This window comes from Geotrypetes seraphini, chromosome 19, assembly GCF_902459505.1.
Source record: "Geotrypetes seraphini chromosome 19, aGeoSer1.1, whole genome shotgun sequence".
NCBI classification, from domain to species: Eukaryota; Metazoa; Chordata; class Amphibia; order Gymnophiona; family Dermophiidae; genus Geotrypetes; species Geotrypetes seraphini.
In genome coordinates this window covers 7590209-7606304 of record NC_047102.1, presented here as the reverse complement: position 1 = coordinate 7606304, position 16096 = coordinate 7590209, and the positions used below count along the sequence as shown (strand labels likewise).

The 16096-nt window shown below is 45.7% G+C and overlaps 1 protein-coding gene across 3 annotated transcripts in view; it reads right to left on the bottom strand.

The window, feature by feature from the left end:
- Positions 1-16096, bottom strand: part of TRIM44 (tripartite motif containing 44) — a 53314-nt gene that overhangs the window by 34456 nt on the left and 2762 nt on the right. For all 3 annotated transcript variants that reach the window (XM_033928747.1, XM_033928745.1, XM_033928746.1), the window contains one exon: positions 14272-14349. In XM_033928747.1, the coding sequence (XP_033784638.1) occupies positions 14272-14349 (78 nt within the window). The remainder of the gene's footprint in view (positions 1-14271; positions 14350-16096) is intronic.

The window sequence follows — 16096 nt, the reverse complement described above, 5'->3', positions numbered from 1 at the left end:
ACAACGAACTTCGTTTCACACAACGAACTTCGTTTCACACAACGAACTTCACACAACGAACTTCGTTTCACACAACGAAGTCGCCCGAGCTGCCGATGTATTGCATCCTTCCGCGCAGGCACTGCAGGCAGTCGTTAGTCACTGCGCTTAACTGCCCTCTCTCACTGTATACAGTCGTCCTTTTAAGATAAACTCAATATTTTTTATATATCAAGGCTTCTAAAAAAAGCAGGAAGGTGATTTCTGTTGAAATGAAACGGGAAATAATTAGAAGGAGTGAATGTGGGGTAAAACAGTGTGACCTCGTCAAAGAGTTTGGCCTCAGCAAGACCACCATTTTCACCATTTTGACAAATTTATCTTTTTTTATGTCATCTTAGCATATTTTATGCTGCAGAACGAATTATTTTTTTTAACATGTATTGTTATGGGAAAACGCGTTTCACATAACAAACTTTTCGCATAACAAACTTGCTCCTGGAACGAATTAAGTTCGTTGTGTGAGGCACCACTGTATATACTGTTGCATTTAAGGTATGAATGTGGATTTAGTACACTTCTGACTCGCTTTGGAGAGCCAACTCCCCTCGTAAGGGACAAGCCAAATGAGCATTAGATGGGCTAAATCAGGCGTGGGCAACGCCGGTCCTCGAGGGCCGGAATCCAATCGGGTTTTCAGGATTTCCCCAATGAATATTCATTGAAAGCAGTGCATGCAAATAGATCTCATGCATATTCATTGGGGAAATCCTGAAAACCCGATTGGATTCCGGCCCTCGAGGACCGGAGTTGCCCATGCCTGGGCTAAATAAACATCAATGATAGCAATTCCACGAACTGTTCAACAGGAGACAAAAATCAGTTTCCTTAGATGCATTTTTCTATGGTAACATACAAGTGCATTTTATTGCCCTCTCTAAAGGGTTAATTCATCACTGGAGCCTATCTAGAAATGAATCCATCTTCAAACCTGGGCTTCCTCCCAGAGCAAAATTGATTTGCTCTATGTACGGTTGACCCCCAACCAAATAACCTGATCTAATGCTGATCTGTATATATCATTGCAAGTGCCGGAAAGTTTAAGTGTCAGTATCGAGCCACAAATTACTGCCTTTATTAAACAGCCTCCAGTCTCAGTGCCCGATTTTTATATCTTCCTGACACATCCCTTGGATTGATGTTTCACTTGATACCTATAACCCAATTGAGGAGATCGGCCTTTGATTCCATGATGCAGCTCTGGAGGGTTTGTTAACCCTGGGATCACATCCCCTCTTATCGCCCCCTAGTCTATAAGGTCATCACCAGGCATTTCTTCATTACACTGGAACTGAGCTCTTCAATCACTCACCCTGGAAAATTGCGATTTTAGAAACAGCATTGAGACATCTGGGCTTTACTTCCACTGAAAGTAAAACCCGGATGTCTCAACCGTCCTTTTTCTGGAGCCATACAGTAATCCCAAGAAAGACTGCCCGTGGTCCCGTGTGTGGGCAGTGGGTGGGAAATAAACACGTGCGTGATAGATGCTTCAAAAAGCTTCGAGAACAAGAATGCTGGAGGAGCATCTCCATGCCAGGCTCTGTCAATGACGAAACCCATATCGGAGATTATAATGTCCTACAGGTTGTCTGAAAATCAGCCCCTCCACTTTAGGGATGCTTTTTCCAGTGTTTCTGTGCCAGGCAGAACAGGGCCCATGGTGTCATTGCAGAAATGCAGCTCCAGGTGAAGAGACCTGGAGTCATGTTCCGGCATGAATGTCATGCTTGCAGTAACATTTAAAGCTAAAATCACATTCCGCATGGGGCTGGCTACACAGCAGGGCAAGTAGGGCGGTTGCCTGGGGTGTCTTGCAACAAGGAAAGTCGCTGGGAGTCCAGAGTGCAAGCCGGCTGAACGATGCATGGCTCCATGCCAACTCAATCTGCCTCCACTATCCTTAAACTTGGAATGCTGTAGGGCCCCAAGCCAACCCAATTCATCCCCTCTCTGAGGGGTGTAGCTAGAGGAGGCCACGCCCATCTATATCCACCCTGGGGGCTACCCATCCCAGAAACAGCCCTGGTACCACCTTAAATATTAATAGGACATAAATGTATTATGCAATTTTGGTTATCAAAAGAAGCACCTAGTTTTTGGCATTGGAGGAATCAGTTTCATCGTCTATTGTTATGTGAGACTTGGGAAGTTAGGCGTTCGGCTAGGAAAATTCGTATGTTTATGGAAATTCGGGATCCCTATATTCAGAATCTTTCAACTAAGGCAAGAAGTTTAATTCTTAATGATTTACATTGAAGCTATGATTGTTTATCTAAAATTCCAGTTCTTTACTTTTATTATTCATTATTTTTGTCAACTTTCATTGGGTTTGGGGGGTTTAGTACGATTCCTTCAATAAAATGTTGTAAACTAAATTTAGGGGGGGTAGAGGTGAATAGGGAAAAGGGAAGGGGGGTAGGAATTAGGGGAGGGTATTGAGAGATAATGGTTATTTTGGAAATATATTTTGAAGCAATGAAAGATATTTGATGGAAATTAATATGATGAATTTTAATTTAATGACTATTTTATTGTATATTTACGGATTTCTTCAATATAAATGTTATAAATAAGCATTCTTTCCAAAATTATAATCACGCATAATGAGAGGATCCAAGGTTAAATATATACTGTGGAGGAGGAGCCTGGGGAACTGGGTTCAATTCACACTGCAGCTCCATATGACCCCGGGCAAGTCACTTAACCATAGGGTTACCAGTCGGACATGCTCTATCTTTAGGACTGTCCGGGTGCCCGGAGGGATTTCCGAAACCTGGCAGTTTGTCCAGGTTTTGGAAGGCCCCGAGCTCTGGGCCGTTTCTAGAGGCCCTCTGCACGATGACATAATACACACATGAATGCGCGTGATGTCAAGTCGACGTCTGCACATGCTGAGACCCTCCAGATGTCGCCCTCAGCTCAGGGAAGGAGACCAGAGGTTTGTGTGGGGATTGGAGGCGGGGCTAGGAGCAGAACAGGGTGGGGCCACGTGTCTGGGCTTTTTTTAAGAGGAAATCTGGCAACCCTAGTACGAAACATAAAATTGCGAGTCCTCTAGGATTAAAGTACCTGCAATTTTCCCGCCCCGTCTCCATGAGTTTTGTCGCTGTCCCTGCCCCGTTCCTGTAAGCTCAGCCTTAACCGCACAAGCCTCGAACACTTATGATTTCAAAGCGTTTGAGGCTTGTGCGGATGAGGACGGAGCTTAGGCATTGGTGGAATGAGGCATTATGACATCACAATCTCAGTTCTAGAATGTTGCTACTTAGGATTTTAAAGGGTTTGAGTCTTGTGTAGATGAGGATGGAGCTTGCAGGAATGGGGCAGGGACCAGAAAAGAACTCGATGGGACCGGAAAATGAGTTTCCGAAGGGACAGGGAAAAATTTGTCCCTGTGCCATTCTCTAGTACAGGATTGCATACATCTAGCAGGCACTGTAGAAAAAAATAGTAGCAGTAGTAGTATTCTTTGAAAAAAAGAAAAAACAAACAAACCCCATAGTACTGTAAATCTCCTTTAAACCATGAACTGCTTCTGTCATTCTCCTTGGCACCGACTATATTTTACCGCATTAAAAAAGCAGCACATGCACGGTATCCACAGGAGGCCAGGTTCACCCAGGGCTGGAGTGTAGCCAGGTTCATGCCTTAGCCTCCGTCATATGGGGCTCCAAACCTGCCTGAAGCAGAAGGTGGCACAGCCTGCTGACAGCTTTGAGGGTCTCTCCCAGATCCCAGCATGCCTAATGCCAGCCCCAAATTAACCCTAAGAGCATCCCTGGATTTTCTCTGCTTTTCTGTATGCACCGACCCCGACTGCAAGCCCCAAGACAATTTGCAAGATTTCTGCTGAAAAATACTATACATTATGGCTACCTTTTCCCCCCATGCTAAGGTTTTAAAATCCCAAGCTTTATTGTAAAAGGAATGGCTGAACTGGGGCTCTGCTCTCCCTAATGAAGGCATTACTGTTTTCCGAAGTCATTTTTTTAAAATTTATTTGAACATGGCGTTCCTCTTTTCGCAAGCAACACAACAAGGCTGTGTGCAATAAAGAAACACTGAAAGAGACAGGAAAGGGAAGATAAGAACGGGAGACATGTAGGAGGACAGCAGGGCTTGGAGAAAGGAAGGGGAGGCGAGAGCTAACCGCAACCTTTTGTCGCAATTTATATACTGCGCAGACGAAAGGCCCAGGAATCTACTTCTGTATTCTGCCATGAAAACTTGATTTTCATCAAGTCGCCAGGACTCGAGCACGAGTCGATGGCATCTAGCCATAAGGGTCCGGTGGTGCTGCTTAAGGACGGGGGTGATGCGGTCAGAACGATGAGCGTGTCGGAGGAGACTTTTGTCGAATTCTGAACCGACTGAAGCTTCTTGAGAAGAGAGAAAGAGGCCAGAGCAGATGTTACAAGAGCCTAATAATTAAAAAAAACTTAGACACGCAATTGTTAGGTGCCATTCTGTAACCAGCACACACAAGTCGCTCAGAGGCCATTTTGCTAAAGGGTGTTAAACCCTAATTTAAACTTAGGGCCAAATTCTATATATAGAAACATTGTAACATGATGGCAAACAAAGGCCAAATGGCCCATCCAGAGCATTCACTATCTCCTCCTCTCTCTATTGGCCAATGTTCTTAACATTTGCATCTCCTCTTCCCATAGGGTAAGGCTCTTTACACCTGCATTGTGAGGTCATAGAACTTTAGTAACATAGAAACATGACAGATAAAGGCCAAATGGCCCATCCAGTCTGCCCATCTGTAGTAACCATTATCTATTCCTCTAAGAGATCCCAGGGGCCTATCCCAGGCCCTCTTGAATTCAGACACAGTCTCTGTCTCTACCACCTCTTCCGGGAGACTGTTCCATGCATCTACCACCCTTTCCGTAAAAAAAAAGTATTTCCTCATATTACTTCGGAGCCTATCACCTCTTAACTTCATCCTATGCCCTCTCATTGCAGAGTTTCTTTCAAATGAAAGAGACTCGACTCGTGCGCATTTACGCCACGTAGGTATTTAAATGTCTCTATCGTATCTCCCCTCTCCCACCTTTCCTCCAAAGTATAAATATTGAGATCTTTAAGTCTGTCCCCCATATGCCTTATGAGGAAGACCATGCACCATTTTAGTAGCCTTCCTCTGGACTGACTCCATACCTCTCTCTATGCAACCTAGCAGCCTTCTAGCTTTCACCGTCACCTTTTCAACCTGTTTGGCCACCTTAAAACCATCACATACAATCACACCCAAGTCCCACTGTTCTGTCTTGCCCATGAGTTCTTCACCCCCTAAACTGTACCCTTCCCTCGAGTTTTTGAGAAGTCAGCGGTTCAAAGTACAGTGCCTGAATTTAAATGTTTGAGGAGGCGGGAGAAGACAAGTGAAGCTCCTTTGCTTCCTCCGAATCCACAGTTCTGGGTTTTTGTTTTGCTGCATGACCACCTGTTTCCCCGACGGCGCTCCTGTGGGGCGTTAGTCCTGCGACCATTCTTTGCAGAAATAACGAATCCGTGCGATTGTTCCATTCAGCGTTATTGAGCCAGGATAAATAAACCACCATTCAATATGCACAGCCATCGAGAAACAAGAGGGGGGGCGCAAATTAAACCATAAATTTGAATAAGCAGGAATTCCTGTTCCCATATAGTGATTGCTCGGCGGCGTTTTAGCAGAAACTCAATGCGTTTACGAAACTTGAGAGAAAAAAAAAAAAAAAAGAGCCAGTGGTTACGGGCCCATTGATAAGAGCATTCTCTAGCTTTAAAACAAACCCAAACCCATTTAATCAAAGCAGCTATATCAACACAGCCCACCCTAACTGTTCACTGGTCCAACCATTTACAGGCCATAGCACTACAAGCTGGCACTGTTTACACTCCCTGTCCTGGAAGAAGAGAAGAGGTCAAAGAGACAGCCAACCTGAGAGGTCTCTGCAGATGCAACCCAACAGAAATTACAGACACAGAGTCAGTAATAGGAGAAAAATCAGTTCTTTTATGTACACACTAGCTCATGAAATGTGAAGGCTCCATTTGGTCAGGGCAGGATATAGAGAGCTGGGTATTTTAAGACCGATGTCTTATAGGTAAACTGGTGCTTTAAGATTCCCAGTGCATGGAGCAGCCTGTATGCTTTGCCTCTGAAAACAGAGACAATGCACTCTCTATATCTCTTGGCAGGAATGAGTCTACGCTGACCCCTTGCCCACTGTCAAATTAATCTCCTTTTTATCCCAAAAGTAATCTCACAAAAAGCTGCTAAAAAAAAACCAAACAAAAAAAAACAAACAGCCTGAATGCTCCGCCGAATCATTTCAAGTCTGCAGAAGTGAAAGACATCCATCAGTGTCCAAACGCTGAATTTAACCCTTGTCTCCCGCATGAGAATTCAATGCCACTCAAATGAGGCAGCCGATGAATAAATTCACACTTCCAAAACAGAACGCGCCATGTGAGATGTCATCAGTTTTTCCCTGAATATCACTTTGAGATTTATATAGATAGCAGCGGCACAGAGGGTCACTGGCGCAGGAGTTCTTAAATCCATTCCTGGAAAACATCCAGTAGGTACAGCTTTTAGTGCCCAAAATATGCCAGTTAACCTGGTTCAGAAACCACTCAAAGTTAAATATGACCTCATCAACCGCACTGAGTATATCCTGGGAACCTAAGCAGAGCAAGACTCGGATATGATCAGGCAAGAAGTCTTAGAAAGGACCAACTGCAGAAAGGCAAAAGCATGGAAGAGCGCCAATGAGCTATCCACTGGTACTCTCAATGTCAGGTTGCAAGTTTTATTAGAAATTTGGATTCAATCGCAACATCGTAATTTCAAAGCGATTTACGAATAAAAGAAGGGGGGGGGGGTCCATCCTATTTAAAATACACTGAAGACAAAAAAACATTACAACTCCACGTAAGGAAAGTGGGAGAAACTACAATACAGAAAATAAAGAAAGACAAAAATCCCCCCCGTAAGAATAGCCTTACTGGGTCAGACCAATGGTCCATCAAGCCCAGTAGCCCGTTCTCACGGTGGCCAATCCAGGTCCCTAGTTCCTGACCAAAACCCAAGGAGTAGCAACATTCCAGAATCCCCAAAGAGCAGCAAGATTCCAGAATCCCCAGAATAGCAACATTCCATGCTACCAATTCAGGGCAAGCAGTGGCTTCTCCCATGTCTTTCTCAATAACAGACTACGGACTTTTCCTCCAGGAACTTGTCCAAACCTTTCTTAAAACCAGCTATGCTATCCGCTCTTACCACAACATAAGGAGGGTATAAGGTTTTGTTCTTTTTTTTTGTCTCGCGCAAGTCATATCTCAAAAGCAAACTAATGTTAAACATATCTTATGAGGGAGTGGGTGGTAACATGGCTGGATTTCCATAGGATCACTTCCTCACCGAGGCTGGTCGAACCACCTTACACCAGGTGGCATTAGCAGGGCTCAGACAGAAAGGAGATTAAATGCCCTAAATCAGAAAAGCCTCAAGTCAAAAGCAGTGGGGGGGGGGGGGGGGGGGGGAGGGCGGGACGTGAGTAGACCGGCCCAGGCGCCATCTCAGTGGGGATGCTGGCACCTTTCTTCCTCCGCATGCCACACTCATGCCACCCCCCCACATACCTCTTTAAATCTTCGCCAGCGCGGGCAACTTCTCTGGCCTGCTGCTGGCGTCAGCCTGGCTCCCCTCCGAAATCATTTCCTAGTCGCGGAGCCAGGAAATGACGTCAAAGGCAAAGCCAACGCCGGCACAAGCAGCAGGCTGGAGAAGCTGATTGTGCCAGCAAAGATTTAAAGAGGTACGGGAGGAAGGGCGCGCGCGAGTATGGCGTGGAAGGAGCGGGGCTGGTGGAGAGGAGGGCGCCTCCTATACCTCGCTATGCAACTAGTCAAGAGGTCTCTAAGGGAGTAGCAACTGAGGCCGCAGTGCCAGGGAAGAGAAGTTACCAGAGCCCAGTAGTTTTCCTGGAGTGGAAAACTCTTAAGAAGTCAAGTCAAACTTCTCGGAGTTAATGATATACAGATAGAAAACTTCCAACATAGGAGAGAATCTTACAGAGTATTCTTACAGTTTGATGGGTGCCTAGAAAAATAAAAAGAGCGAGAGAAGACTCTACTTAAAGGACTACACCTGTGACGTAATTGAGCTGACCACAACCCGTTCTGCGTAAAGTGCTCTTGACTTTTAATTGCAATCATGTGCGAGTCTGCCATGTTTGCATGAGGTCCCGCAGCCAGCCGTGAGCCACACAACCACAATCTCCCTGATTCTATAAATGGTACTTTGCGTGGCATGCGCAAATGTGGCCCTCTGCCCAATCTGCATGCACAACTTAATTAAATAGGCCAATTAGTTATGATGATTGGTTTCTCAACCAACAGTTGTCAATGTTAAATGGATTTAAATATGCACGCCTAGAGTCACTTCACCATAAGGCCCGTTCATGCGCCAACCCATCGCCAACGCTAGAGTCACTTCACTATACGGCCCATCTATGCCAATCTGTTTCTCACAGATAGCCACAATGACCCTTAACGCAAGGTCCTTAACGCAAGGTTAGTTCAATTAGCTCAGTTATTCCGATAACCGGACTGGCCCGTTTCCTTCCAGGATCAGGAGGAGGAGACAGCTAAACGCATTAAAGAAGCCTCAGTCTGTCCCTGGTAATGCCCTAAAGTGTACTAAAATCTTTGTCATTAAAAAAAAAATCCATTTGGGTTTGCAATTTTCCCGTTCTAGTCTCTACTCTCTGTCTCACCGTTGAGCATTTCAACAGCACTGAGTCAGTTAAGACTGGAGCGTTCCTTTAAAAGAACAAAACTAAAAAAAATTTAATTTTAGATGTTATCCGATATCATGCACAGTATGAACTGTAAGTCATGCCTCCGTTACTGTTTTATTTCAGCCACACAGTCGGTGACCTCCAGTGGAAGAGGAAAGGTTTGATGTCTAAAAGATGAATGCATGCACACCCCACAACGAGTAGAGCGTCTTTATACCAAATTACGACTCTGTGTGATCAAATGACTAATACAATATGCTGGCTATCAAATCCGCCACCAGCAGGCTCCAGAAAGCACTTCTTTTAAATCAGAGCTCACGTCTGGCTTTGGAGCAAAAGCCCTCATTAAAAATCCTCCCGGGACGACCCGCACAAATGCCAGCCAGTGAAAGAAGGGATAAGGGCTGGTACAGGGGGAATCGTAGCCAATGCATGAGCAATTTGGTGGGTGTCATCTCATCAGCCCGACTTCTTGCCACGAACGTGGCTTTATCTCCATATAACTTGTTCATAGAGTTTTGGAGCTCGGAGAAACGGAGGTGATAACAGGGACGAATCCAACACTACCACCTCGCCGCCCAATCATTGCTACAACTCTAGAAGCGTCTTGTAAATGACGTCATTATTTAAAGCGTGCTCAAAGCTACTACTTTTACTAAACAAAATTATTGAAGTTTAGAACAGCAAACTTAACTTAAGCGTGCAGGTCCCGACGGACGTGGCCCGTTTCGTTCCTGCTTCAGGGAACCGAAGAAGGGAGTTGAACAACGCTCAAAATGTGGGCGCAGTGAGACTCAACTAAGTGCACGGCATGGGGAGATAGTTCTATCAAAATGCTGATAAGAAAAACTAGTACACTTAGTTAAGGTGTCTTAAGTAGCCTGGTGGGTGGACTAGTGAACCATAGAGAGGAGGAAACAGGCCCATAAGTCACTCTAACCGCCACATTTATGGTGGAAAGTGCGAGGCTGCCAAAACCCTACTATCCTGCCTTATAGGTGCCCTCTGCAGCCCCAAGAGCTATTGGGGTAGTAGACAGGTGGGTATAGTAGATTTGGGGGGAATTTTGGAGGGCTCACCATCACCATAAACATCTGGCACCCTTTATGTGAAGTTCACAGCAGTACCCTCTAAGGTGCCCCACTGCTCTTTTGCCATGTCTGGGTGGCCAGTCAATGCCGCTGATGGTCCTTCCCACTGGAGATCCGCATACAGTGGATGTTCTGGGCATGCAAATCTTTCTCATGCATATTCATTAGGGATATCCTAAAAACCTAGCCTGTTTGCAACCCTCAAGGAATGATCTTGGACAAGAATGCTCTGTCGAACCAATCTTTCAATTAGGGATGGCCAACCTCAGCCAGTCAGGTGTTCAGGATTTCCACACTTAATACGCATGAGAACTATTTGCATACCCTGGAGGCAATGCATGCAAATAGAGCTCATGCATATTCATTGGGGAAATCCTAAAAACCTGACTGGATCGTGTCCCTTGAGGATCAAGGTTGGACACCCCTGCTTCAGATCCTTCTCTTTCTCTTATAGTTTATTTCTCTTATTGGGATTCATTAACCACCTTCACCACATTACGAACGTTATTCCTCTCAGGTTGCTTCACTGGCTCCCTGTCCCATCTCCGCATACGATTCAAACTCGCTCTGCCATCTCTACTCTCATTTTCCCGTCCCAGCGAGTTCTTTTCCTGTTCCTGCCCCATTCCTGAAAGCTCCGTCCTCATCTGCACAAGCCTCAAACGCTTTCAAATCATAAGTGTTTGAGGTTTGTGCGGTTAAGGCAGAGCTTACAGGAATGGGACAGGGACAGTGACAGTGACAAAACTCACGGGGACGGGATGGGGAGATTGGGACAAATTTTTCCCCGACCCCGCAGGAACTCAGTGTCATTCTCTACTTACGACCTCTATTCAAATGTTTTATTGCAAACCTTATTTAAGTAGCAGCCCATGTCATAGTGTGTATTGTTATTTGAATATGTTTATTGCTGTAATTATCTATTGCTTATTCTGAAATTATTATTTCTGTACTTTGACTTGGGTGACTTTTTTTTTTTTTTTTTTAAAGGCGGTATATAAATCCTAACAAATAAATCCCTTATAGTTCTCAGAGAAGACATCATCCTCTCTTTTCTTCCTTGAGGCTTTTAAAAGCAGATGAACAGGGACTGGATCCAGCAACAGGCATGCACTTTCTTTGTTACAGTGGCCAATGAATGTACCACCCTCCTCAAATCTCCGATTTGTGTCCCAGAGGACGTGCGCTGCATGGAAACACCACACTCAGCTGCATCCATACATTGATTTTCTGGTTGGTTTTTTTTTTTTTTGTACTCTTGCAACAAGCAAAGCCCTATTATGTGCTGTTCTGGATAAGGCATCCATCCACCCCATTAACTAAGAGTGATTTCAGAGCTCTCGCGCAGACGCTTTGTTGCGTGGTGGCTGGCTACCGGGACCCGATGCTGTTTGGGGGGGGGGGGGGTCCTCTGCTCTCTGAAGATTACAGCTGGAGACTTCAATTTTGGGGTTTTTCTTTAACAGCTACAAAATGAAATTGCACTCCGAGTTCACCAGCACTGGGGGGAATATCTAATATAATAAAGCCCTAAGTGCGCATGCGCACTCCCACCTGCGTGCTCCCATTTTCCATGCGCTGTAGGGCACCGCAGGTAGGAGTGTGCATGCGCGAGAATCCCCTGAGGCGTATGAAAGCCGCAGCGGCTTCAGGCCACGGCGGCAGATGGCTGAAGCCTGGCTGGAGGAGGACGAGGAGGGGCTGCGAGAGCTCCGCAGAGGCAGGAGGTGAGGAGAGACAGACAGATGGATGAGAAGGACAGAGGGGCTACTAGGGGGACCAGGAGAGATGGTAGGGGATAGGGAGAGATAGACTTCAGGGAGTGTGGAGGGGGCAGGAGAGAGAGATGGTCTTGGGGAAGGACAGAGGGGGACAGGAAATGGAAAGATGGCAAAAGAGGCGAAACAGGGTCAGAGAGAGATGGTAGAGGGTGTGAAAGGGGGAAAGGGAGAGATGGAATTGGTAGGACCACTGCTGCTTTGGGCACTGAGGGAGGAAAGGTTGGTATATCAGGTCTGCTGCTGCCGCCTCAAGTACGTAAAGACCCTGTCAGGAGGGCCAAAAGGGTACAAAGGAAATGGTGAAAGGTGAGGTGGTGGGACTGGAATCAGTGGGAGGCAGGGTCAGGGTATAGATGAGGCTATTCTAGCACCCTTTACTGTAATGAATGTAACAGGCTAAAACACTAGTGGAGATATAAATATTAATGGCGTATTCGTAGGGAGTGCAGATCAAAAAAAATAAAAAATAAAAATACCCTGCATTATCCTACCTTGTAAACTACCTGTCGGAAGTTAGAAAGCATTGAAAAGTCTCATTCATTATCTGCTTAACCTTTTCCTATCGTGCGTGCCGGATGATAGGACATTCCAAAAAATGTTGTTGCCATCGTGGATAAACAGTCTGTATGGACTAATAAAGAGCCAGGAACACAAAATATTTGAATTTACAGACTTATGACTTATTTACATTATGTTTACAATAGCCGCAAATGATAACGGCGAATAATACAAAACTTTGCTAAAATAATTACGACTGGAACCAGCGTAACGTAAAATTTATTACGATAGGAAAAGGTTAAGGAACGGGTCTCTTTCCATCACACAAGAGCTCTTGGAACATACCCTGCCAGACTGGTTTTCAGAATATCCCAATGGATTGCACTCATCCGCCATCCCTTCTGTAAAAAGTACTTCCTTAGCCTATCCCCCCGTACCCTCATCCTATGCCTTCTCAGAGAAACATCAATTAAGGCCCGATTCTATATATACAGTAGCACCAAAAAACTTGGCGCCAACCAGAACGGTGCTTAGCGAAATTCTATTAAAAAAAAAGCACACTCCGCACAGTATATAGACTTGTACTTAGTATCGCTAACATTTAGGCCAAGGAAAACCCGTGCCACGTTGTGTGTGGCTCGGGCATATTCTGGATCAGTGCGCTTAACTTTCAGGAATGCTCTTCCCCCCTGGCCACGCCCCCTTTGGTGATTCGCGCACTAGAACTGACACACCACATTGTAGAATGTGCCTACCGAGTCGTGCCCCTAATTCCCAACTAGGGCCAATGAGCGTCAATTACGAGGTATTAATTGCCAATTACTGGTGCCGATTGGTCTTGCTAAACAAATTAAGTTGTGCGTTTCACATCGAGCGTGCAACTTGCAGAATTTGGGGGGCGAGGGTCAATTTTCAGTCCGCTAACCATACGACCAAATAAATTTAGAACAGCATAAATAATAATAATAACTTTATTTTTCTATACCGCCATAGTCAGACGAGTTCTAGGCGGTTCACATTGAAAGAAGGCTGGACATTCCGCGAATTACAAATGCATTAGGGGGAATGTTACAGAAGAAAAGGGGAGTAAGGGGAGGAAAAGTAAGAGGGGTTGTTATGGGAGGGAAGTGAGAGGGTTTGCCTGAGAGATTGCTTCGGGTTTGTAGGGGGAAAAGCATGTTGAGCGAAGGTCGGTCCTGTCTTTATCCTGTTAGTTAAGTGGGTGCCAGGCTCAATATCTGCCTTGAACCACAAGGTAATGGCGGAATAGAAATCCCTAATGTAATGTAATATCGTCAGATAAATGCCGGTGGCCCTTAGGACAAAGGCCAGCGCCCTAACTGAGACTAGCCTTACCTGCGAATGTTCTGGTTCAGGAGGAACTCGTCTAACTTTGTCTTGAGTCCCTGGAGGGTGTTTCCCTGGGGTGATCGTGACCGAGGCCAAAATATCAGCAATATAATTGAACTGGACGAAAATGGAGAAGAGAGGACCCACTGGACATACAGTCCAAAAACAACAAAATTAATGTTCCCAATTGCACACAGGGAGGGGGGTTTTCATCACAACTCCAAACATTCATTACACACCAGAAACCCCAGGCAGCGCCCATCCCCTCCCATAGCATTCTGAACATTTAATTAAAGAGGTGGAAGAAAAGAGAACATGAAAATGACTGGCAATCATCCAAGTTCTCGCAAAAGAAGTGCCAGATTTGTACATTTCCATTCACTCGCCGTTCTCCCCTGTCCTGTGGATGCCAAACTGCAGGCAGAGGGGGGACAGAGATGTTAGACCAGGATTTGGGCATCCTGTACCACTGCCTCACCTGGTCTGTGGCTCGAGCCAACCCTGGACTGGCCCACAGTCAAAACAGAGGACTTCTATTGACTCGCTTTCAGCTTATACCCTGCCATCTCTTCCTGTTCTCAGTGGGAGCCATGGCTGGGATTTCGCACCACCCACCCTATTTAACAAATTCCTCCCCAGCCCAAAAAGAAGAAGTACAAAGAGCGAGGGACACCGTTAAGGACAGGCCGGGATGCGGGCAGGGAGAAAACTTACGTGGGGGTCTGTGCATTTGTCCTTTAAACTTGCCACCCTTTCCAGCATCATTGCCCTCAGGTCTGCGGGCTCTCTGTTCTACAAGAGGAAAGAGTAGAGGAGATCAGAAGAGAACATTTATCTGAGGGTCATGTACAGACAACGAGTGCTAACAGCTTTATTGACTACATTAGAGTATGGTTAGTGAATGACGCCCTAAAAGAGCTCTTAGCATCATAAGAATAGCCTTACTAGGTCAGAATAATGGTCCATCTGGCCCAGAAGCCCAATCCAGGTCACTAGTACTTGACAAAAACCCATACAGTAGCAACATTCCAGAGCGGGTATTGTGATGTCATAATGCCTCATTCCACCAATAAGAGCCAACCTCATCAGTGATGTCACAATGGCTTGATTGTCCTACCCTTGGCTCACTTTTAGTACATTCTGATTTCTAGAGTGGTGCAGTGGTTAAAGCTGCAGCCTCAGCACCCTGAGGTTGTGGGTTCAAACCCACATTGTTCCTTGTGACCCTGGGCAAGTCACTTAATCCCCCCCATTGCCCTAGATTACATTTATTAAGTGCATAGCCACGCTCTTTCTTGATTGGCAAAGTAACGTATTGGCCAAAACTTATTAAACCAGGCTGCACCAGAAGCCGCAAAAGACCAAAAGCTGCAGATTCCTCACCGCTGGGCTAAATGCTTCCATCTAGAGAATGACAAGGGGACAAATTTGTTCCCGTCCCTTCAGGAACTCAATTTCCCTGTCCTGTCCCCACGAGTTTTGTCGCTGTCCCTGCCCCATTCCTGTAAGCTCTGCCTTAACTGCATGAACCTTGAATGCATTTGAGGCTGGTGCAGGTGAGGACGGCGCTTAGGCATTGGTGGAATGAGGCATTATGACATCACAACCTGAGCTCTAGAATGTTGCCACTTATGATTTTAAAGCGTTTGAGGCTGGTGCAGGTGAGGACGGCGCTTAGGCATTGGTGGAATGAGGCATTATGACATCACAACCTGAGCTCTAGAATGTTGCCACTTATGATTTTAAAGCGTTTGAGGCTGGCGCAGGTGAGGACGGCGCTTAGGCATTGGTGGAATGAGGCATTATGACATCACAATCTGAGCTCTAGAACGTTGCTACTTAGGATTTTAAAGTGTTTGAGGCTTGTGCAGATGAGGACGGAGCTTAGGCATTGGTGGAATGAGGCATTATGACATCACAACCTGAGCTCTAGAATGTTGCCACTTATGATTTTAAAGCGTTTGAGGCTTGTGCAGATGAGGACGGAGCTTAGGCATTGGTGGAATGAGGCATTATGACATCACAACCTGAGCTCTAGAATGTTGCCACTTATGATTTTAAAGCGTTTGAGGCTGGCGCAGGTGAGGACGGCGCTTAGGCATTGGTGGAATGAGGCATTATGACATCACAATCTGAGCTCTAGAACGTTGCTACTTAGGATTTTAAAGTGTTTGAGGCTTGTGCAGATGAGAACGGAGCTCAGGCATTGGTGGAATGAGGCATTATGACATCACAATCTGAGCTCTAGAACGTTGCTACTTAGGATTTTAAAGTGTTTGAGGCTTGTGCAGATGAGAACGGAGCTTAGGCATTGGTGGAATGAGGCATTATGACATCACAACCTGAGCTCTAGAATGTTGCCACTTATGATTTGAAAGCGTTTGAGGCTGGCGCAGATGAGGACAGAGCTTGCAGGAATGGGGCAGGGACAGGAAAAGAACTCACGGGGATGGGAAAATGAGTTCCCGCGGGGCTAGGAAAAAGTTTGTCTCCTTGTCATTCTCTAGAAGCTGCAAGAAGCAAAGGAGGTGCGATCGCT